This window comes from Panicum virgatum, chromosome 1K, assembly GCF_016808335.1.
Source record: "Panicum virgatum strain AP13 chromosome 1K, P.virgatum_v5, whole genome shotgun sequence".
Lineage (NCBI taxonomy): Eukaryota > Viridiplantae > Streptophyta > Magnoliopsida > Poales > Poaceae > Panicum > Panicum virgatum.
The window spans coordinates 40,094,699-40,116,894 of NC_053136.1; the positions used below are offsets into that span (position 1 = coordinate 40,094,699).

Here is a 22,196-nt window from a genome sequence, read left to right on the forward strand (position 1 = left end):
AATGGGCTGTGTGAGCTGATAGACTGATACACGAGATGAGATCGAAATAATACTTAAACGTCTGATTTTTTCTTGTTTCACGGAAATTTCCTACGATGTAGGTTCCAGAGAGTACATCTGCATCAACTGCATACGATGTAAACAGGGCGAATCGAGCTAAATGAAAGATATCGTCAGATCCTCTTGTATCACTGAAATTCTGAGTCTAGCCAATGGCTAAGTGCCTATCGAGCTAAATTAAAGATAGCGTCAGATCCTCTTGTATCACTGAAATTCTGAGTCTGTAGCCAATGGCTAAGTGCATGATAACAGATAGTGCACTGTGCCCATATACGCGGCATGCCTGCCGCTGGTTTAGCCTTCATTAAACTGCCACCAGGCACCAGTCATCACTCAGGCTGATTAAAAATACTGATGCAATTCAGGCAAACCCCTTGTCTTTCACATTAGACATCTTCTAGGTTTGTGTCGATGCCAGCCACTGAAAGATTGTTCCTTTGTGGGCTTCAGCGCCCACCACTCAGCTTCAAACCATGAAGAACCCACCAATGTGGCAATTGGACAACCTGGTTAAAAGGAACCGGGTTTGAGGCCGTGAGACAGTAACTATTCATATTTGAATACAAAGGCAGTAAGATCAAGCAGTTTCACTGATGCATCATAAAGAAAAAGAGCACAATAGGACATGCAAGCAAGATGGCACTCCATACCACACCATGGAAAGGTGATTCCGTAACATAGTAAAAACAAATCAGAACATAATATCACATACCACATATGGATCAGGACGGATACATACGTCACAGGAAATTGTTCAGATTTGCTTGTATAATGCAGTCTTACACTATTTCACAAATCTGATTTGCTTGAGCAAACACAATCTATCCACCAATTCGAGCACAAGGCAGATACATTGATTTATTAAGAAAGAAGGATACTAAAAGAAAAGAAAAGAAAAAAGAAAGATACTCGCACAAGGATCTGCTTGTAAGGCAGTTCACCCAGGTAGCCGTGTTTAATTTCTGCTTGAATGATGATTTTCTGTTTCAACAGTCAGCATTGAATTTCAACATGGATTTTTTACATGACAGGCAAGTGCTTTCGCAATGCTTATGGAACTAATAACTGAAATAAAAAAAGAAGTAAATAACATGAAAAATTCCACTTCTTACTTGCTTATTTGGTTTAAGATATATGATTTATAGTTTTAGACCTTGTTGCTACAGCAAAAAAATTTCAGCTTATGCCTCATGCATGACTTGTGCTAAAGCAAGAGCTTGTATGGAGCCCTGACACCAAATTTAACCAGGTCTCAGAAAGTTAGATGAACACAACTAATTAGTGGCAGCATAGATTGAGCCGCACGAACAGCAATGCCAGAACAATATGTCAATTTTTTAGTTCTACACAAGCAGTAAAGGTTGAGAGCTATAGAAATCTATAGTGCAATACTGAACACAGTTTTAAACATCCAAAACTCATTCCTACATCTACATTGCAATACTAAACACCTGCACATCACCGGAATAGGATATATAGGAAGTAGTGGAGTATCAAAGCATCGGATATGGGTACAGCTGGGTTGGTGAATATTGGTGATATGTTGCCGAACACAGCTTTTAACATCCAGAAACACAATATACTAATACAATGTAAACAATGGATTAAAAAATGTAAAAAGAGGCACTCATCATCAAATGAATTCTTTGCAGCAAGACAACACCAACAGTAATGGCGCAAATAACTCAGACGGCAGCAAAAAATAAGAACACTCATCTTAACTCTAAAGCATATTGAACACATGACTACAGTACTTAAAATCAAGATCACTAACATCAGTTAAAAGTTTTCATTGGAGGTATGTAAATCAAGAACGGACCGTCTCTTCTATCGTCGCACATTGAGCATCTCCTTGGCCTCCTCCTGTTCGACCAGCAGGGTATCACTTGCATACTTGCTAAGCAGCTCCTTCTTCTTCCTCTCTAAGACCATACGCTCAATCTCCTTCTCATCAGGTAGCGGCACATGTGCAACAAATTCCCTCCCAGCGTCCTCCCCTTTCTCCCTTTCCCTCTTCTCTTCCTCACGCTTTCTCTCCTCTTCGACCTCCTCCTCCACCCCCTCAAACAGCACCTCCCTAGCAGCTTCCCCACCGCGGCCACCGGCGGCAGCCACCTCGCCGCTCATCACCCCCTTCATGGCCTCCCGCCGCACCCGCTCCACGCGGTGCCACTCTGTAACGACCTCCTCCCGCATGCGCTTCTCTGCAGGGGCCTCAAGGCGCTCCAGCACGCCGTCCTCGTCGTCATAGTAACCGTAGTACCCGGCGTTGATGCGCTTGTGGATCTCGTAGCGAGTGCGGCGCTTCCGCGTCTCGGGCGGCTTGTCAAAGAGCTCCCGCACGCCGGGGAGCTTCCTGGCGGCGCCGAAGTAGCGGTACCCCGGCCCGCGGCCGGAGGGGTTGGGGACGGCGACGATGTTTCCGTCGAGGTCGGTCATGAGCGGCGCGTTGGAGCTGCGGGAGTAGTCGCGGCCGCCGAGCTCGACGATGCGCCGCTCCCAGTGGCCGCGCTCGCGGAGGAGCTTGTTGATCTCGTCGTTGAGGTCGCGGAGGCGGTGCTCGCCGAGGCCCTCGTTCTGGATCTCGGCGACCTTGGCGCCGATCTCGCGGAGGATCTCGGAGCGCCAGCGCTCGGCGTCGGCGAGGTCGCGGCACTCGGAGGCGAGGTACGGCCGGCGCTCGCGGGGCTTGCGCTTCTCCTCCTGCTTCATCGTGATGAAGCGATTCAGCATCGACTGCGCCTTCTCCTCGTTGCGAGCCATGGCGGCCGGCGGGGCGGGGACGGCGGCCGGCGGCGGCGAGGTGCTCGAGCAGGGCGAGAGTTTGGGGGGAGAGGCGGGCGGGTTCGATTGGGATTTGGAGGATTGGGCTCGACGAGGGCCGAGATCCTGTTCTACGAGCCATCCAGCCTCCCTAGTCGATTAGGCGGTGTCTGATGTGGATCCAACGGTCCAGATCGATAGAGGTACAAAGGAGGTCGCCAGGTCGGTAAAGTCGAACTGAGAAATTTGAGCACTCCACTCTGAGATAACAAATACAAAGTATGAACTTCATATCGTAGTCCTCGTCATCAACTTCTTCGTTCGACGGCAACATTGATCTAAGAAATTTGAACACTACGCACCTAAATCATATCAAGCTTTCTTTAAGGAATCCGTGCAATATTTGATTGAGCCGATGCAGTGGCCAGAAAAAGAGTTTGTTTGACAAAATTCCTCAAATATTTTTCTTCACAAAATGCTTCTAAAATAAAATTTTAAATTAGTTTTCTAGAATGAAGTAAGATGCTCAAAAGTGAAAAAAGTGAAATGTAGGTCCTTCAGATTCACTTTTCACTAAAGGATCATTTTCAAGCACATAATTATTTATCTTAAAGAATCATTTTTTCATAGTGAATCAGAAGCAAAAGGAGCTTCACAAAATAGATCCTAAACCTTCTTCTGCGTAGAGGACTGCCTCTCATGGCGTACATTATCTCAGAAGCTTAACGAGAAGCATAAGATCTTGTTGGTGTCGAGTTTGTCAAGATTAAAGGGGTAGGGATTAAATTGTCATGAATCTGCTCGGTGAGCGCATGTGATGAAATGAGTACGGAGAACACAGTCTAACACTGATGACTTACATAAATACAAAATCTAAGTCCTCTTAAAAAAAGTAAATCTGGAATCAAAATTTCCTGCGCAATAGAAAACTGAGAAAGTGGTTCGCCGCTGCCGCTCGACCCCGGCGTGCACGGACGCAGATTCAGTGCCTTTGTTGAACAAAGGCACGTTGCAACTTTGGTTCGATATCCAACCATCTATTTCAAATCTAACGTATCTCATTCTTCTCAAAGCAAAGTTGTATCACTTAGTATTTTTCAGCCATTATGGTCTAGCAAATCCACTAACAAAATTTATATTATCATTTGGACAGTGTGCATTAAACACTGAGCATGCAAAACAACAATCTATGCAGATTAAATTAGAGATTAACATGCACATAAATATAAAATAAAGTTTGCATTTTGAACCATTTGAAGTGACATTCATAGTACAACATCAATACATGGCACTTTCAATCACTTAAATTGATAGTCTGACACACTAAATGCTATCGCTTGGCCATTTTGCTTGTACAATTAAGCCACAAAATACTATAGTTAACCCATAAAATATTATAGTCAGCTCTGTCCAAAATACCATCTAACCTGCGCGCGCTCAGCAGGCGGCGGCGCATGCCCGCCGGGCGCGCGGGAGACCTTTGCGCGCAGGCGGCGGTGCCCGGGAGGCAGCGCGTGCGTGAGATACAGCGCGCGCTCTCCCGCCGCCTGCTTCCAGGCTTTTGTGGTTGAAAGCGATGGTTGGATAAAAATTTTTAATCGGAAACTTTTCTAGCCTTTGGATCTGCAGTTTACAGTAGATTTCGTAGGAGAAACGATACGACCGACTCCCCCCTGCGTCGTTCCCGCAAGGCGACCGGGGGGCCTCCCACGCGCCGCCGCCTACAGACCCAGCCTGTCGGTGTACCCAGACCGGGGTACCCACTCCTACTGTGTCAAGGCTGATACACGCGTAGTTATCCGTAACTACGCCCTGAGGGCCTGAGCAGCCGGACCCCAGCGGTCCGGCTCCGTCTCACCGGGCCAACGGCCTCGGACCTACTCCACCACGTAGGGACAGGTCCGGTGACGCCACGTGTCCCAGAGATGGAAATGCTCAGGGTCTTCTGCCGTGGATTCGGACCCCCACAGTCGGGTCCGGGACCTCCACGTGCCTATCTGGAACCCCTGAGCCCTCGGCTCAAGACTCCGCTTGGGAGGGGTATGCAGCTGCCACGTGCCAAGGGACCCGGACCTCCCGTCCCGCTCGGGAGGAGGTCTGGAGCTGCCACGTGCCCCTGTGGGCGCGGCCGCCGACCCCAGGGTCCGGCTCCGCCACGTGTCCCACAGAGGTGAGCATTCTGCCGGAAGCCAAGCCGCCTGCCGCATTAAATGCGGGTGGTTGAGACGTGCACTGCCAGACCAGGGCATGGGACGGCTTTTGACAGACTGCACAGGCGTGACAAGACAACACGAAAACCCTGCCGGTTACCGAGGCGGCTCGCGAGTTACCGAGGCGTGCGGTCAAATCCCAGCGCCACGCATGGGCGGCAAGTCATGATGACCTACTTCTGACAACTCGGTAACAGTACGCCGCAACAGTGAATAGAGAGGGTAACGCGACGCTGCACCCTACACTCTACGTTCGTAGCTGCCTACACCGACAGGACGGCTCAAGACCATACCCAGTCGGAAGGTACGCACGGAGACCGACGACGAAGATCTCCGGATCTGTAGAATTTAAGGCTCCGCTGTGTACAATATCAAATATATCGCCGGGCCCACCTGTCGGGTCCCCGCTCAATGTACGTGCTCCCCTTGGACATATAAAAGGGAGAGCACGCCCGCTAGAACACAGGTTCCACAAGTTTTCACACATGCAGAGACAGTCATAGCTCCTCCCCCAGCTTGCACACAAGCTCGGACAATACATCACACAGTGGACGTAGGGTATTACGCTCCGGCGGCCCGAACCACTCTAAATCCTTGTGTGCTTCCGTGTTCTTATGCCTCTAGATCGAGCATTCCTTGATTGCCCCAAGCACATCCTACACTTAGGATTAGGCGGGTGCATTCCGCCACCCGGCTGTGGTTTTCCACACCACGACATTTGGCGCGCCAAGTAGGGGCTGCTTAGCTTTCGCTTGATCATCAGCTCGTCATCAAGCAGGTGGCGAGCGCCTGGGGGCCAGAACTCGCGTGGCAAGCGCCCGCGTCAGCAAGATGGCGACAGCGGGTCATGCTCTCCCAGCTCGTCATCAAGCAGGTGGCGAGCGCCCGGGGGCCAGAACTCGCGCGGCAAGCGCCCGCGTCAGCAGGATGGCGACATCGGGTCATGCGCTCCCAGCTCGTCATCAAGCAGGTGGCGAGCGCCCGGGGGCCAGAACTCGCGCGGCAAGCGCCCACGTCAGCAGGATGGCGACAGCGGGTCATGCTCTCCCAGCTCATCATCAAGCTGGTGGCGAGCGCCCGGGGGCCAGAACTCGCGCGGCAAGCGCCCGCGTCAGCAGGATGGCGACAGCGGGTCATGCTCTCCCAGCTCGTCATCAAGCAGGTCTGGGGGAGCACAGCTTCAACAAATCCCAGCTCGTAGCATACCTCACTCATGTGAGGAAGCCCGCTCCGGCGGAAAGCCGACTCCGGTCGCACCAAGCCCGCTCCGGCGGAAAGCCCACTCCGGTTGCACTAAGCCGACTCTGGTGGCTCTTTCCGATGTTAAGCCGACTCTGGTGGCTCTTTCCGATGTTAAGCCGACTCCGGTCCCACTCCCGACTCTACATCTCTGTAAGTCCTACACTTAGAGGCCTAGCAGGGAATAAAACATTTTCCTTTATAACTAGGTAGTACTTCTGTGTGGTCCAGTCCGGTGAGCCTCCCCAATGGAGGGGTCCGGACCTCTATGAACCAGGTTCAGGGAAGTGTACTCACCCTCCGGGGAGGTCCGGAGTCGTGTAGCCGCTTAGCCTGGTTCCGTACCCTAAGCCTGCATGCTCTACCTCCCTAGGGCGAGTACCGTAGTACCTAAGACTGGGGGCCTGGAGGTCCGGACAGCTCCGGCCTCATAAACCCATGTTCTGGCTTACATCGCACATCTCATGTACAACTAGTTATAAAGAAAAAGTTTATTCTCAGTTCGCCTCTAAGGATGTTACATTCCAATTTCAATCTACGCATTCTGTTTGCGCTAACCCCCGCGTGGTTCCCACTCCTGTGTCCGAATTGAGTCGGCCGGCATGTGGTTCAGTTTGGGATCCCCTCACTGCTAGAGGGGGGTCCGGGTCCTTAGGAACCTGCTTCGGGGAAGAGGTAATTGTACCCGGGGGTGGTCCGGAGCCCTGTGCAGCCGCTTAGCCTGGTTCCGTACCCTAAGCCTGTGCACTCCACCACTCTGTAACAGGTGCCCTAGTACCCGGAACTGCGTACCTAGAGGTCCGGACCTCATTCTAGCTTGAGGGAGGTCCGGACCTCATTCTAGCTTGAGGGCTGGCCTCCTAAGCTCTGTTCCACAGGTCCGACTGCGTATCTCAAAGGACCTCTGCCAACAGGATTTGGGACCACGAGGGTATGTTACTAAACGCCGATGCTAAGTCATGTGCAGGGCTGCTCGGCCACCATCTGTAACGAACATGGCACCATTTATGCCATTTCGAGTGATTTTGGTGATCGAATGACAACACAACACTTGGACTAATATGATTGTTAAGATAATCATTCTCAGGCTTTTAGGTTCAAGTGATGACAAAGAGAAAGATAAGATAGGCGTAGCAAGGCCCGATGGACTGCCCCTACGGGGGTTCCGCTACCCGGTTAGCGGACGGGGGTCGAGGGGGAGCCGCCCCTCGCGGGTCTCAGGGCAGCGCCCTGAAAGCTCTTCGATTCAGGAGCACCGGAAGAACCGACGCCAGGGCATCGGAGCATCCGATGGTAGTCGGAAGAACCGACGCCTTGATACTTTGGTGCAGAAGGGAATCGAAGCCAAGTCAGCCTATAGGCACCGGTTGAACCGACGGTCTAAAATAGGGCATCGGTGCAATGGCCGTCCTTTGTACCAGAGACGATGTCAAGTGCCCAGAAGAAGTTTCTTCAGCACCGGTTCAACCGACGGTGCATCGGTGCATACCACCGGTGTAATGACGTCAGCGTCCAGGAGAAGATTCCTTCAGCACCGGTTGAACCGGTGAGGCATCGGTGCAAAGCATCGGTTCAACCGGTGGTCTCTGCGTCAGCCATCAGGAGTCCAACGGCTACTTCGTGTTATGAGTGACCGGATGAACCGACGCTACCCTGCCAAGAGGCATCGGTTCTTCCGGTGGTACGCAGATTTTCAGCTAACCGTTGGAGCAACGGCTACAAGACTTGGTGGCCTATATATACGCCTCACCCCGGCCATTTGAAGATTGCTGGAGTTGCTGGACATCCCACACACACCCAAGAACATCTCCAAGCCATACAAAAGCATCAAGATCATATCCTTAGCCCTTAGCACACTTTGAGAGTGTTGTGTAAAGGATTAGCTCTTAGTGAGTGAGTTTGCAAGGCTTAGAGCCTTTGTGCTGTGGTTCATTAGTGAACCAAAACAAGAGCTTGGTGCGCCGGCACCTTGGAGCGTGGAGCTCGCCGGCAACGTCATCGACCCTCCGACTTGGTGTGGAGCGGCGACGACACCTTTGTGCGGGGGACGTGGAGACCCCCATCCTTTGTGGAGAAGCTCCTTAGTGGAACCCGGGGCCAAGGTGACCGTGATTGTGTTCACGGAAGAGACTTGGTGGCCGAGTAGCAATACTCTTAGTGAGTGCTACAACAACGTGGATGTAGGTGTGCCTTTGTGGCTAACCGAACCACGGGATAAACACCCGCGTCAAGAGTTTGCTATCTCCTATCCCGCTCTTTAAGCTTCCGCATTTCATTCTAGTAATTTGTATGCCTTTACTTTCATAGAATAGTTTCTTGATAGGAAAGGCTATAGGTTGCTAAACTCTTTTGGGATAGGGGTTTTACACTAGAACAACCTAGTTGCACATCTAGATAGCTTGTTTTAGTTTAAGCTTTGTGCAAACTAGTTGGAGCCATAGGTCTAAGTTTTTATTAGTGCCTAATTCACCCCCTCCCCCTCTTAGGCTAGAGCACCCGATCACTTTCACCATCCAAACAGGCTCCTGACCCTCGGCGACAAGGCGTGCACCGAGGGCGGAATTCAGGCGACGCAGGCGCTCGACAGCAGAATCCAGGGCGGGAAGAACGACGTTTCCCGATGACTCCGACATGGTTCTGGCCCCACCTGCGGGTTCGTACCTTACCCGCAGGTGGGCCCGGGGGCCTCTATTGGTGTACCCAGACCGGGGTACCCACTCCTACTGTGTCAAGGCTAATACACGCGTAGTTATCCGTAACTATGCCCTAAGGTCCTGAGCAGCCGGACCCCAGCGGTCCGTCTCCGTCTCACCGGGCCAACGGCCTCGGACCTACTCCACCACGTAGGGACAGGTCCGGTGACGCCATGTGTCCCAGAGATGGAAATGCTCAGGGTCTTCTGCCGTGGATTCGGACCCCCACAGTCGGGTCCGGGACCTCCACGTGCCTATCCGGACAACCCGAGCCCTCGGCTCCGCACTCTGCTCGGGAGGGGTTCGGAGCCGCCACGTGCCAAGGGACCCGGACCTCCCGTCCCGCTCAGGAGGAGGTCCGGAGCTGCCACATGCACCTGTGGGTGTGGCCGCCAACCGCAAGGTCCGGCTCCGCCACGTGTCCCACAGAGCCTTCTGCCGGAAGCCAAGCCGTCTGCCGCATTAAATGCGGGTGGTTGAGACGTGCGCTGCCAGACCAGGGCATGGAACGGCTTCTGGCAGACTGCACAGGCATGACAAGACAACACGGAATCCCCACCAGTTACCGAGGCGGCTCGCGAGTTACCGAGGCGTGCGGTCAAATCCCAGCGCCACGCATGGGCGGCAAGTCATGATGACCTATTTCTGACAACTCGGTAACAGTACGCCGCAACAGTGAACAGAGAGGGTATCGCGGCGTTGCACCCTACCCTCTATGTTCGTAGTTGCCTACACCGACAGGACGGCTCAAGACCATACCCAGTCGGAAGGTACGCACGGAGGCCAACGACGAAGATCTCCGGATCTGTATCATTTAAGGCTCCGCTGTGTACAATATCAAATATATCGCCGGGCCCACCTGTCGGGGCCCCGCTCAGTGTACGTGCTCCCCTTGGACATATAAAAGGGAGAGCACGCCCGCTAGAACACAGGTTCCACAAGTTTTCACACATGCAGAGACATGCATTGCTCCTCCCCCAGCTTGCACACAAGCTCAGGCAATACATCACACAGTGGACGTAGGGTATTACGCTCCGGCGGCCCGAACCACTCTAAATCCTTGTGTGCTTCTATGTTCTTACGCCTCTAGATCGAGCATTCCTTGACTGCCCCCAAACACATCCTACACTTAGTATTAGACGGGTGCATTCCGCCACCCGGCTGTGGTTTCCACACTACGACATTTGGCGCGCCAGGTAGGGGCTGCTTGGCTTTCGCTTGATCATCAGCTCGTCATCAAGCAGGTGGCGAGCGCCCGGGGGCCAGAACTCACGCGGCAAGCGCCTGCGTCAGCAGGATGGCGACAGTGGGTCATGCTCTCCCAGCTCGTCATCAAGCTGGTGGCGAGCGCCCGGGGGCCAGAACTCGCGCGGCAAGCGCACGCGTCAGCAGGATGGCGATAGCGGGTCATGCTCTCCCAGCTCGTCATCAAGCAGGTCTGGGGGAGCACTGCTTCAACAAATCCCAGCTCGTAGCATACCTCACTCATGTGAGGAAGCCCGCTCCGGCAGAAAGCCGACTCCGGTCGCACCAAGCCCGCTCCGGCGGAAACCCCACTCCGGTCGCACTAAGCCGACTCTGGTGGCTCTTTCCGATGTTAAGCCGACTCCGTTCGCACTCCTGACTCTACATCTCTGTAAGTCCTACCCTTAGAGGCCCAGCAGGGAATAAAACATTTTTCGTTGTAACTAGATAGTACTTCCGTGTGGTCCAGTCCGGTGAGCCTCCCCAATGGAGGGGTCCGGACCTCTACGAACCAGGTTCAGGGAAGCGTACTCACCCTCCGGGGAGGTCCGGAGTCGTGTAGCCGCTTAGCCTGGTTCCGTACCCTAAGCATGCATGCTCTACCTCCCTAGGGCGAGTACCGTAGTACCTAAGACTGGGGGCCCGGAGGTCCGGACAGCACCGGCCTCATAAACCCGTATTCTGGCTTACTGCTATCGCCATAAATTAATAGGGTTAATTAATGGGCCGCAAGTGAGTTGGGCTTAATGCAGAAATTAAAAGAGCCTTACGAATCGGCTCCTGCGTGGGCGTTCGGGCTATCTGGGCCATGTACCTTTAGGTTTAAGTTCGGTTTGAGTTAGAGATAGAGTCCAATATGGACACGCTAGTTTAGATTGTTTTCCAAGTCTCCGGACTATAAATATGTACCCTATGACATTCGTAAAGAGAGAACGTCATCACGTCTCGCAACAACAATTCTCTGCGCACCGCCACCCCTAATCCTAGGGTTTCATCCAAGTAAGCGCCATGCTGCCCTGATCACTACTTGTGATCAGGACAGCATTGTTCTTACTTTTACCTTGGTATTACTCGTACTGAAGTGTTTTTTATGGCGAGTAGTGCTAGTTATCCTGGTATTCGTAGCATGACCTTTAGTAGATCTATCATGCTCTTGTTGTTTATCATCTACGAATATCATGTTATCTCTGCGTGATCACATATTAATCTTATACTAATTCTCGTTGCATAGAGTTAGTCGCGTAGAGATAACACCCTGCTTCTTTTCTATCTAGTAGATCTAATCTGTTATGGTTTGTTCTTATACGTAAGAATCGGCTTAATATCTGCTAGTTTAGGCCTTGCAAACGGGTTGGACGATCCAGCGACGTATTAGATGCTTTGCCTTGATCTTAATAGGGATTGATCCGGGAATCGGCTTTTGCTTATTCTTAGGCCTCTATTCTGGTTAAAGTTTGGTTATCTATTACGCTCGTTAGGCCTAACTACGTGTAGGATGTTCTGATCTAGCAGTGAAGCTTTTCCCGTCGTGGATTAGATTAACTAGATCTAATTGAAGTAGTTTTTGCAGTTATTTGCTTTATCTATTAATATCCAGATATGCAGATCTGATCTGACACCGGGACTCGAGCGGCTCTTTAAAGCCGATGCAAGAGTCGTCCCGGGGAGCCGACCACGGCTTGGACTAATGTTTACACGTGTTTGTGCATGTAGGCAAATTGTCGAAAGCACATTTGCACCTTCCTAATCGGGTATAGGTCGGGTGGCACGCACTGCATCTCTGGAAGCATCGGCGTGTGCCAGGATCTGGGCCGTTGACCGAGGGACCGGTGCCAGCCAGCGCCCCGGCAGCCTCCCGGCTCTTCGTGTTGCCTGTCGCTACTCGCCGGTGGGTTTTGACCGACAACACTTATATCGCACATCTCATGTACAACTAGTTATAAAGGAAAAGTTTATTCTCAGTTCGCCTCTAAGGATGTTACATTCCTATTTCAATCTACGCATTCTGTTTGCGCTAACCCCCGCGTGGTTCCCACTCCTATGTCCGAATTGAGTCGGCCGGCATGTGGTTCAGTTTGGCACCCCCTCACTGCTAGAGGGGGGTCCGGGTCCTTAGGAACCTGCTTCGGGGAAGAAGTACTTGTTCCTGGGGGTGGTCCGGAGCCCTGTGCAGCCGCTTAACCTGGTTCCGTACCCTAAGCCTGTGCACTCCACCACTCTGTAACAGGTGCCCTAGTACCCGAAACTGCGTACCTAGAGGTCCAGACCTCATTCTAGCTTGAGGGCTGGCCTCCTAAGCTCTGTTCCACAGGTCTGGCTGCGTATCTCAAAGGACCTCTGCCAACAGAATTTGGGACCACGTGGGTATGTTACTAAACGCCGATCCTAAGTCATGTGCAGGGCTGCTCGGCCACCATCCGAACAGGCTCCTGACCCTCGGCGACAAGGCGTGCGCCGAGCGGCACCTCCGTGCGTACCTCCCCTTCCCTCCCTCGCCGTCGCTTGAGCGGGCCTCCGGAAGCCCGGCGGCAGGTGAGGAAGGCGACGACGGGGCAAGGCGGCCGGTGGGCGACCCCCTACGCCGGTGCGGGACGGCGCTTGGTGGCCATTGCCGGGTGGCGCATCGGGGCGACGACGGCGCGGATCCGGCCCTGCTGTGGGTGGATCCGGCTTCCTAGCTGCCGGATCTGACGAGCGGCGCTGCGGTGGCCATCCCTTGGCGTTGCCTGTGCTCGGCGCGTTGGGGGCGTGAGGTGGCGCGCGCGGCGGTCGTGGCCAGAGCTGGAGACCTGGTGGCGATGCCCCGGGAAGGTGAAGCCGGTGTGGAGCTGCGGCAACGTGGTGCTGCGGCCGGGGTGGAGTTGCGGCTGTGGACGGCCACCCCCCCGCGACAACGTGCCGGCGACGACGATATGTGGCTGCGTGGGGGCTTGCTAGCCTCGACGCGAGTGCCGGCAGGCAAGACGGCGGCCTCGACACAGGCGTGGCACCGTGTGCTGGCCGGTGCTGGCAGTGGCAGGCCATGGTGGGGTCTGCACTCCCTGCGGAGTAGCTTGAGCGTTGTTGTGGTGGCGGCGTGCGTGCAGAGTTGACCGCGGTGCAGTGGTGGCCTCGTGTGAGGAGCTCTAGACAATGAGCGCAGCTGAGGTGGAGGTCAGTGGCATGGTTCGTGGAGGCACGGCGGCAGAGCTGCCCCAGATGGGCTACCGTCTCAGTGGTCCGGGAGTGCCAAGCCATCATCAGGTAGCAAGAGTTTGGAAGCTCCGGGCGAAAGCCCTTGCCGGCATTCTTGTTGGCAGTGATGATGACGGCACCCTAGGGTGTCGTTTCCCTGTTGAGGGCATCATCGTGGAGCTACAACCTTGTTACACGGGGCTCTCGGGGTGAAAACCCGGTCCAGTTCCTGGACGAGCGACGGCGACACCCTTGGCATCGTGACCTCCTTGGAGGCGTCATCTTTCGAGACCCAGCTAGGCTTGAGGTATTCCTGACCCATTGGTCATGGGCAGCAGCAAATGGTGTTGGCTATTCCGCCGTGTGCCAAGCTGAACGGGTGTTGCTAAGCTCTCGTGGTGGCGTTCGCGGCTTTGGTGGTGGTCGGAGCTTGTCGCATGTTTGTCGGTTGTGGCTGCTTGCAGCGGACCACGGCGGCTGGTGTTGTTTGGCAATCATCAGTGCGGCGGGGAACTGGTGTTTTCGTGGTGGCGACTGCGTGGCAGCCTTCGAGAGGTCCGGTTTCGGTGGTTTCACTCCGTTAGGTGGTGAGTGGTGTTGCAGCGGCACGGTGGCGGTGGACCCCGCATGGCGGTGGTCCTCCCGGTGCGGTGTGGTCTGCATCTTTCAGTTCCCTGTCGACGCGAGTCACGTCTGGAGATTCTTGGCGAGTACATGAGTGTGGATGGTTCGGTGTGTGCCGCGGGCTTTGGTTTTGTTGTTTTCGTCGTGTGGGCTAATTCCAAACCGGGCAGAGTTGGCTCTGGAGTTGAGTTGTGCAACTGTGTCGATGCCCCAATCCGACCGGTCTAAGTTGTTGAGTAGTTTGAGTTCGGCGCGTGTTGTTGCCTCAATCCAACCCGCCGGTTTGTTTTTGTGTTTTTTTTGTTTGTCTGGTTATAGTTTCCCAGAGATATAACCTTATATTTTTTCTGCTATATTAATAGAAACACACTCGTGGAATGTCGTTCGTTCAAAAAAAAATGACGTGCCTTTACCAAGCCAAGGCACTGGATCTGCATCCGGCGTGCACGGCGCCGCCGGCAATCGCGCAAAATCTTCTAACCCCACCTCCCAAATCGATGTCCCTCATGGGTCGGAAGCGGAAGCGGCCCTGCATGGTCGAGCCACTGGCGGAGCGGGTCCATCGGGAGACTGCCGGCGGAGAAGTCGACTGCGAGGACTTCGTGGCAACGAACCCTCTAATGGCGGAATCATCGGCGGCAGGCGAGCGAGAGGATGCGGCGGAGGACGAAGAAGATATCGGTGAGCTGCTGGAGCCGTTCACCAGGGACGAGCTCCGGGACCTCCTCACTGACGCCTACCTCCGCGACCCCGCCCTGCTCTCCCGCCTCGCGGCCCGAGCGCGCCGCGCACGACGCCCTGAGGGTGTTCTTCTCCAAGTTCGGCGAGATCGAGGAGGGGCCCCTCGCAGGGTTCACCAAACTGGTGGGAACCGGTCCGGTTTGACCGGTCAAACCGGTCTGGCCCGGTTCCGGTTTGGGCCGGTACCAAACCGGCCCAAATTCAAAATTTAAATTTGAATTCAAAAAATGACAAATTCCCAAAAAAATTCTAAAAATACTTCAAGGTGCGACGAATCTAATGGTGTCAAATTTTCTCAAAAATTCGTTCGTTTAACATACTTTTCGGGCATTTAAAGTTAAACCAAAAAAGAAAAAGAAAAAAATAAGACGGCCCATTAAAGCCCACTTGGTAAACCGGTTAAACCGGCCGGTATACCGTTCCAAACCGGTTACACATGCGATTTTAAATTTGGATTTGAATTTAAACCGGTCAAACCGGCCGGTATACCAGTATGAACCAGTTGAACTGAGTTTTTTGAATTCAAATTTGAATTTGACCGGTTTCTATCGGTTTCCAGCCAAACCGGTCCGGTATACTGGTACCGGACCCCGCCGGTTTTCTCTTTTCACGTCGAAAAATCCCGACGTGACTTCATGGCACGAACTTTTGCATTAATTACACCAGTTCAACCTGTTTTGCATCGAGTTTCATGCAATTACGAAACGATCACAAATACATCCAAACACTATACAACGCACCAAAATATGAATTTAGAGTCCAATGGAGTAGATTAGGTGCGTTAAATGCGAAAAATGCTGCGTTCGACCGCCGGTATCCCTCGGCGCCGACCGGGATACCGGGCTCTTTCGCGGGTACGCCATCTTCTTCTTCAAGACGCCCGATGGGCTCAAGAAGGCCCTCGAGGAGCCCACCAAGGTGTTCGACGGGTGCGAGCTCCAGTGCCGGCGCGCATACAGGGTGACCAATAGGAAGCATGCTGCCGCCGCACCCGTGGACACAGGTGTCCAGAGCAATGGTGGCGCTGTTGCCGCGGTCTTGCCCTCTGTCCAGGCCAAGGACCTTGCATTGACATCCAAGCAGTCGGTGCTTTCATCGAATCAGCCAGTTGGGCTGACAGCCGAGGGGAGTAGCTCAGCCCCGGCCACCGTTGGCTTTCGTCAGAATGTGCCTGCTGGTGGCGCTGGTATCCTCGGTGCAGCTCCTGTGGCCTCTTCGCTGATTCATGGCACATCAAGCACACCACCAAATCATTGTGGCGCTGCAATTGGGCATGTTGGATTGGGTAACACTGCTAGAGCTGGTACTTCAACCATTGAGCCTATAATTGGGGCAAAAAATTCCTTGGGTGCTTCACATCCTGGCCGATTGTCGGCTAGGCCTGGCTTAATACAGCATTACCTGGGAAGATAGGTGAAGTATCATGACATTTTGCTAGACAAGAACTCGAATAGAACCTAAGCAGGGACTTGATGCTACTTTCACACTGAAGTAAGGAACTGCAACCTTAGTTGCTTCAGTGCATCTCATTCCCATGGTTTTCAGTTTTCCTGCTTATCATGGGAGAAACGATTGTGATATCTAATTACTAGGAAATGTGATTTTGTAGATGGTTTGTAGAACAGACTCATAATCTGTAAGGCTGTCAGTGAATGTGTCGTTCCTAGAAACAGGTGAGAGCAATCTTGGACCTGTTGATCTCTGTGAATCTTGCGGCTCAGAATTAGTTTGGTTCTTTTTACCTGAGAACTTATTCTAAACTGAGAGAAAGTGTGATTTGCGGTGCTGTAAGCTTTGAGAGCAAAATATTCTGCAACATTTAACTGGAGGCTTCCTGGATAGCAGCCTTGAGAAGATTCAAACAAGACTTCCTCTTGCTCCACAGAGCTATGAAGTTACAGACTTACAGGTACCTTTTGAACACCTGTTCTCCCATTGTCTGACAATGATGAAGAAATCTGAAATAACAGGTGCCAAGATTCCAATATGAAGATGCTGCCTGGCCAAATAATGGCTGAATTATGCGTCTCCTTGGTTTTTGTTCGAATGTTCTCCAAGCTGCGACGCCCTGAACCAGCTTCTGGATGGAAAATCAATGTACTGGTTGCCTATCCTTTTGTATCTGGAGGATGGATTCTCCGAGCCTTCGTTTGCTCAAACGAATACTGGTAGACATGACACAGCAGTGTTCAAGCTTTAGTTTGGTTCAGACTTAGAGCAACAGAGTTGATGTCAGCCATTGGCGGCTATGGCTATTACAATCTGGAGTACAAATCAAATGAGAACTTGCATACAGTGAGGCATTAGCAACAGATCCGATCTTTTTAGGCATTTACCTAGGTGGCTAGGAAATATTTAATTCAGGCAGAAACGAGAAAAAAAATCCCAGTTTTAAACTGGACCACGATCGTTTCCTGCGTTGACAGTCAACACAGCCGCAAGGAGGTGTACAGCTGTAAACGGTAGAAGAGGAGGGAGATCAGCAAATCAGACGGCGAATGCCATTGCCACTGGTAGCCTCCTCTCCTTGTGGCTTGGATCGCACAGCCCACTTGTCCTCCGCCGTTGCCGCTGGACGGACGGAGCGTAGGACGCCCCCGCCAACGCCAATGCCGCGCTCCCACACAAGCCGCCGAGGCAAGCACACGCCGTGGACCCTGGCGCGACTAAGGTGTTCGATGAAATGCCGCTGCAGGGCAACCTACAAGGCCACTGCATCGTTTGGCTGGTTGAAAATTGCCGCCGCTCTGGCTGTTCCACCGTGACGGCAAAGAATGTGGGCGCAGCCGCGGGGATCTGGCAGCCAGGGGCCATGGTTTGCCAGCAGGATGTCACATGAGCATGGTCCCGCGTGCCATGGCAAGGGCAGAGAAGCTGAATCAGCCAATCAGGCATACTGATACGGATGGATATTGATGGAGGTTGGGAGTTGGAACTGATGGTTTGCGGTGTGCTGTGCTCATCGGCTCATCGCATCCTGGCAAAGGCAATGGACTTTTGTACTTCAGGAGTTCAGGTCTCTCTCTGTCACAACCGTGGAGAAGCCGTATACCGAGGAGAGTAGGCGTAGACAGAAAATACGTTTTGTACTGAAGTTTGCATGGCCTGCGTGCCGAGGGGTGTGCGTGAGTTTGGCTTTATAAGCCAGGGAAAGGAGAAAAACTGTAACAAACATTTTATCCCCAAACTGAAAAGGAAAGGTGACCTCGTCCCGATCCATTTCGCTCTGCGTTTGATTCCCTTCGTCTATCTCACGCTGGCGATTTCGATCGATTGGCCACGGGTGTGACATTTGGTATCAGATTCAGGTATCTATCCGGTGATTCGCTTCTTTGGACGTCGATTACCGTTTCTCCAGTTATTCCCTTTCCGATTCGCTTTTCTTCGCCCACGATTCCGCTCCGGTCTGATCCGCCTCACCGGCGATCTGGACCAGCTCCGCCGTGCATCAATCGACCACGGCGTCCACGCCAACCGCCGGTTAGCCATTCCGGCGTCGTCGCCCACTAATTTCCACGCCGCTTAGGTCAGTAGTGCGGGATCGCCCAACACGGCGCCACCCAAACCATCCGTGCAGACGAAGTTCATCCTCGACGCCATGGCTGAGGATGCGAAGAAGGAAGGGGCCAAGCTGAATCAGATCCTAGACAGTATTGATATGCTCTTCACGCGGGTCACGGACATCGGCCTCACCCAACAGAAGATGCGGGCTCAGTTGGATCTCAACACTCAAGCGGTAGATATGCAGACTGCCGAGCAGAAGATCATGGCCAAGCAGATTGCTGAAGCCGGGCAAGCCATCGCCCAACTCAGGATCGATCAGATGAGTTCTCGGGAAACCCCATCTTCAGACAGTGATTCCATTTCCTCTGCCTCCACTACACCAGAACCATCACGGCATCAGCGACCTCGAGGTGAGACTCATCGCATTACCACCCACGATCCTGTACCTCGCTATTCTATGCCCAAAATGTCTTGCCCCCGTTTCAATTGTGATAACCCAGTTGTATGGAAGGATAAGTGTTTGGATTACTTCAAGTTATTCGATATTCCAGAGCACATGTGGTTTACAGTTGCATCTATGAATTTTGATGAACCTGCTGCTCAATGGTTGCAAGTATACAAAAAGCAACATAAGTCTACCTCTTGTTTGAAGTTTGTCCTTGCTGTTGAACAGAAATTTGGTAGAGATAACTATAGGAAGGCAGTCACTGACTTGTTGGAGTTACAGCAATCTGGTACTGTGGAAGAATACTATGCAGCTTTTCAGTCTTTACAGTTCCAAATATGTATGTACAATCCAGAATATGGGGAGGTTTTCTTCACTTCTCAGTTTATTAATGGGTTAAGAGAGGATATTCGTTATGCGGTTCAAGCTCAAGTTCCTGATGATGTTGACCGAGCATATCTGTTAGCAAAAATTCAGCAGAAAATCTTGGATAGAAGCAAGAGCAAGTCTCAAAGGCCAGGGTTCAGAGATCATAAGCCCCAACAAGCCAACACGACATTATGGAAGGAGAGACCGTTAAGAGACTACAGGAAGGCCAATGGGCTGTGTTTCCACTGTGGAGAGAAATTTGAACCTGGCCATCTGGAGGTTTGTACTAAGAAAACAAAAGCCCAACTCAATGCCTTAGTGGTGAATAATCTTGATCAGCCATTGCCGGAGGAAATTTTAAATGCCTTGGAAACTGAAGATGTTCTCACTGAAGAGTTTGGGTACTTATCTCTCCATGCGTTGTCTAGTGTTGAAGCTGCTAATTGCATGAAACTGAGAGCAAAAGTAAAGAACAAGGTGATGCTTATCCAGGTTGATAGTGGCAATTCTCATTCTTTTGTTAGTGCTGATTTTGTTTCCCAAGTTGGCTTATCTATGCAAGATGTGGGCACCAAAAAATTTAAGTTGGCTAATGGACAGATTCTTTTGTCTGATAAAATGGTTCCTAATATGGAGTGGTGGTGCCAGGGACACACTATGTCTATGGATATGAGAGTTCTGGAATTGGGGACTTATGATGCAATATTGGGCTATGATTGGCTCAAGAAATACAGCCCAATGAACTGTGACTGGGAACACAACACTTTGGAGTTTGTGGTTGCAGGCAAGACAATTAAATTGAAGGGGCAGTCTTCCCCAGAGCAACAAATCTTACCAATCAATGCACTGCAATTATGGAAATGTGCTAAGAGCAATGACATATGGGCCTATGCAATACTGGAAGCCTCCCAGACAAAACAATTACAACCAATTCCTGATTCTATACAAGAACTCCTGCTGCAATATCAAGATCTATTTAAGGAACCCAAGCAATTGCCACCATCCAGGGTATATGATCATGCAATTCCTCTTCAACCAGGGTCAATACCAGTCAACTGCAGACCTTATAAGTACTCTCCACAACACAAAACAGAAATAGAAAAGCAAGTACAAGAACTGTTGCAAGCTGGGCTGATATCTCACAGCACTAGCCCTTTTGCATCACCTGTGCTATTAGTCAAAAAGAAAGATGGGACATGGAGATTTTGTGTGGACTATAGAAGACTGAATGCTATGACTATTAAAAATAGATTCCCTATGCCTATCATAGATGTAATATTAGATGAGCTTGCAGGAGCAAAATATTTCACAAAGTTGGACATGAGATCAGGATATCATCAAGTCAGGATGCTGTTGGGAGATGAGTTTAAAATAGCATTCAAGACCCACCAAGGACACTATCAATTCAAGGTCATGCCATTTGGGCTGACCAATGCCCCATCTACTTTCCAGTGTCTTATGAATGAGATGTTACAGCCATTTTTGAGGAAGTTTGTTTTGGTTTTTCTTGATGATATATTGATATATAGTCCCACACTGGAGTTACATGAAAAGCATGTCCAACAGGTTTTTGACACACTCAGGGCCAACCAATTGTTCCTGAAACCCAGCAAGTGTTCTTTTGCTCAACACAGCTTGGAATATCTGGGTCATATCATTTCAGTAGATGGAGTTGCAACTGACCCCTCTAAGACATCAGCTATGCTCAAATGGCCCAAACCAACAACAGTAACAGAACTGAGAGGGTTCTTGGGACTCACTGGTTACTATAGAAAATTTGTGAGAAATTATGGCATTATAGCAAAACCATTGACTCAACTACTCAAGAAGAAGAACTTTGGCTAGAATGACCAGGCTGACAAAGCTTTCATCACACTTAAGTCGGCCATGATGTGCACACCAGTATTGGCTCTACCAAACTTCACTGAACCTTTCACCATAGAGACAGATGCATGTGGAGATGGTATAGGGGCAGTCTTGATGCAAAAGGGACAACCCATAGCATTCCTTAGTAAAGCTTTGGGTGATAAACATCAGCACCTCTCAATTTATGAAAATGAGTTTTTGGCTTTAATCATGGCAGTAGAAAGGTGGAGGCCCTATTTACAACATCAAGAGTTCATCATTAAAACTGACCACAAATCTCTGGCTTATTTAAATGAACAGACCTTGCATTCTGAGATGCAGCGCAAAGCAATGGCAAGAATGATGGGATTGAAATTCAAAATACTGTACAACAAGGGCTCTGATAATGTAGCTGCTGATGCTCTCTCCAGAGTGGCTCATCTTATGACAGTCCAGAGTGTAGCTGAAGCTAAACCCATATGGGTGCAGGAGGTGCTAAACTCTTATGTAACTGATCCCCATGCTCAGTCTTTGTTGACACAGCTAGCTATTACCAGTCCTGATTCGGCTGGATTTGTGTTGGACAAAGGACTAATCAAGTACAAGGAAAGAATCTGGGTGGGTGCCAATTCTGCATTACAGACCAAGCTGATCAATGCATTCCATGCCAGTGCCATTGGAGGACACTCTGGATCTCAAGCCACTTACCAACGTTTGAAGCAGCTCTTTACATGGAAAGGCATGAAACAACATGTGGAAAGTTTTGTCCAACAATGCCTCATTTGCCAGAAGGCCAAACATACTAACACTCATCCATTTGGGTTACTCCAACCTCTCCCAATTCCCTCTCAAGCCTGGCAGGACATTTCAATGGATTTTGTCGAGGGCCTTCCAAAGTCTGACGGCTATAGTGTAATTGTGGTGGTGGTGGACAGGTTAACTAAATATGCGCACTTCTTACCAACCAAGCACCCTTACACGGCTTCCATGATTGCAAAACTATTTCTGGACACTATAGTCAAACTGCATGGACTTCCAAAAACTATTGTATCTGATAGAGATCCAATATTCCTGAGTAACTTCTGGAAATAGCTATTCAGAATCTATCAAGTGAAGCTGGCCATGAGTACTGCATATCATCCACAGTCCGATGGACAAACAGAACGAGTAAATCAGTGCTTAGAAATGTATCTGAGGTGTGCAATTCATGATTCTCCAAGACAGTGGAAAACATGGCTTCCTCTTGCTGAGTTATGGTACAACTCCTCATATCACTCTTCTCTG

The 22,196-nt window shown here is 51.2% G+C and overlaps 2 protein-coding genes across 3 annotated transcripts; one reads left to right on the forward strand and one right to left on the reverse strand.

The window, feature by feature from the left end:
• Positions 1-47: 47 nt before the first annotated feature.
• Positions 48-2,951, reverse strand: LOC120707591 (pre-mRNA-splicing factor ISY1 homolog). Of its 2 annotated transcripts, none has more exons than XM_039992520.1 (2): positions 1,880-2,946; positions 48-566 (listed from the first exon to the last, which is right to left on the reverse strand). In XM_039992520.1, the coding sequence occupies exon 1, from the start codon at positions 2,821-2,823 to the stop codon at positions 1,888-1,890; it is 936 nt and encodes a 311-aa protein (XP_039848454.1). In that variant the 5' UTR covers positions 2,824-2,946; the 3' UTR covers positions 48-566; positions 1,880-1,887. The 2 variants fall into 2 exon arrangements, with proteins under 2 accessions (XP_039848454.1, XP_039848461.1); XM_039992527.1 differs by lacking the exon at positions 48-566 and adding an exon at positions 793-1,041 and having other exon boundaries at positions 1,880-2,951.
• Positions 2,952-14,662: 11,711 nt separating this feature from the next.
• On the forward strand, positions 14,663-16,449 carry LOC120655243 (UBP1-associated protein 2B-like). Its single transcript, XM_039932994.1, has 2 exons — positions 14,663-14,847; positions 15,565-16,449. Exons 1-2 carry the CDS (start codon positions 14,663-14,665, stop codon positions 16,160-16,162), a joined length of 783 nt encoding a protein of 260 aa, XP_039788928.1. The 3' UTR covers positions 16,163-16,449.
• The last annotated feature ends 5,747 nt before the right edge of the window (positions 16,450-22,196 follow it).

Excerpts from the sequence above, each read along its gene's own strand:
- LOC120655243 (XM_039932994.1), top strand. The coding sequence starts at position 14,663 with ATGCGGCGGAGGACGAAGAAGATATCGGTGAGCTGCTGGAGCCGTTCA. Across the intron at positions 14,848-15,564 it reads TTCGGCGAGATCGAGGAGGG|ATCCCTCGGCGCCGACCGGG; the intron begins GCCCCTCGCAGG and ends TCGACCGCCGGT.
- LOC120707591 (XM_039992520.1), bottom strand. The coding sequence starts at position 2,823 with ATGGCTCGCAACGAGGAGAAGGCGCAGTCGATGCTGAATCGCTTCATC.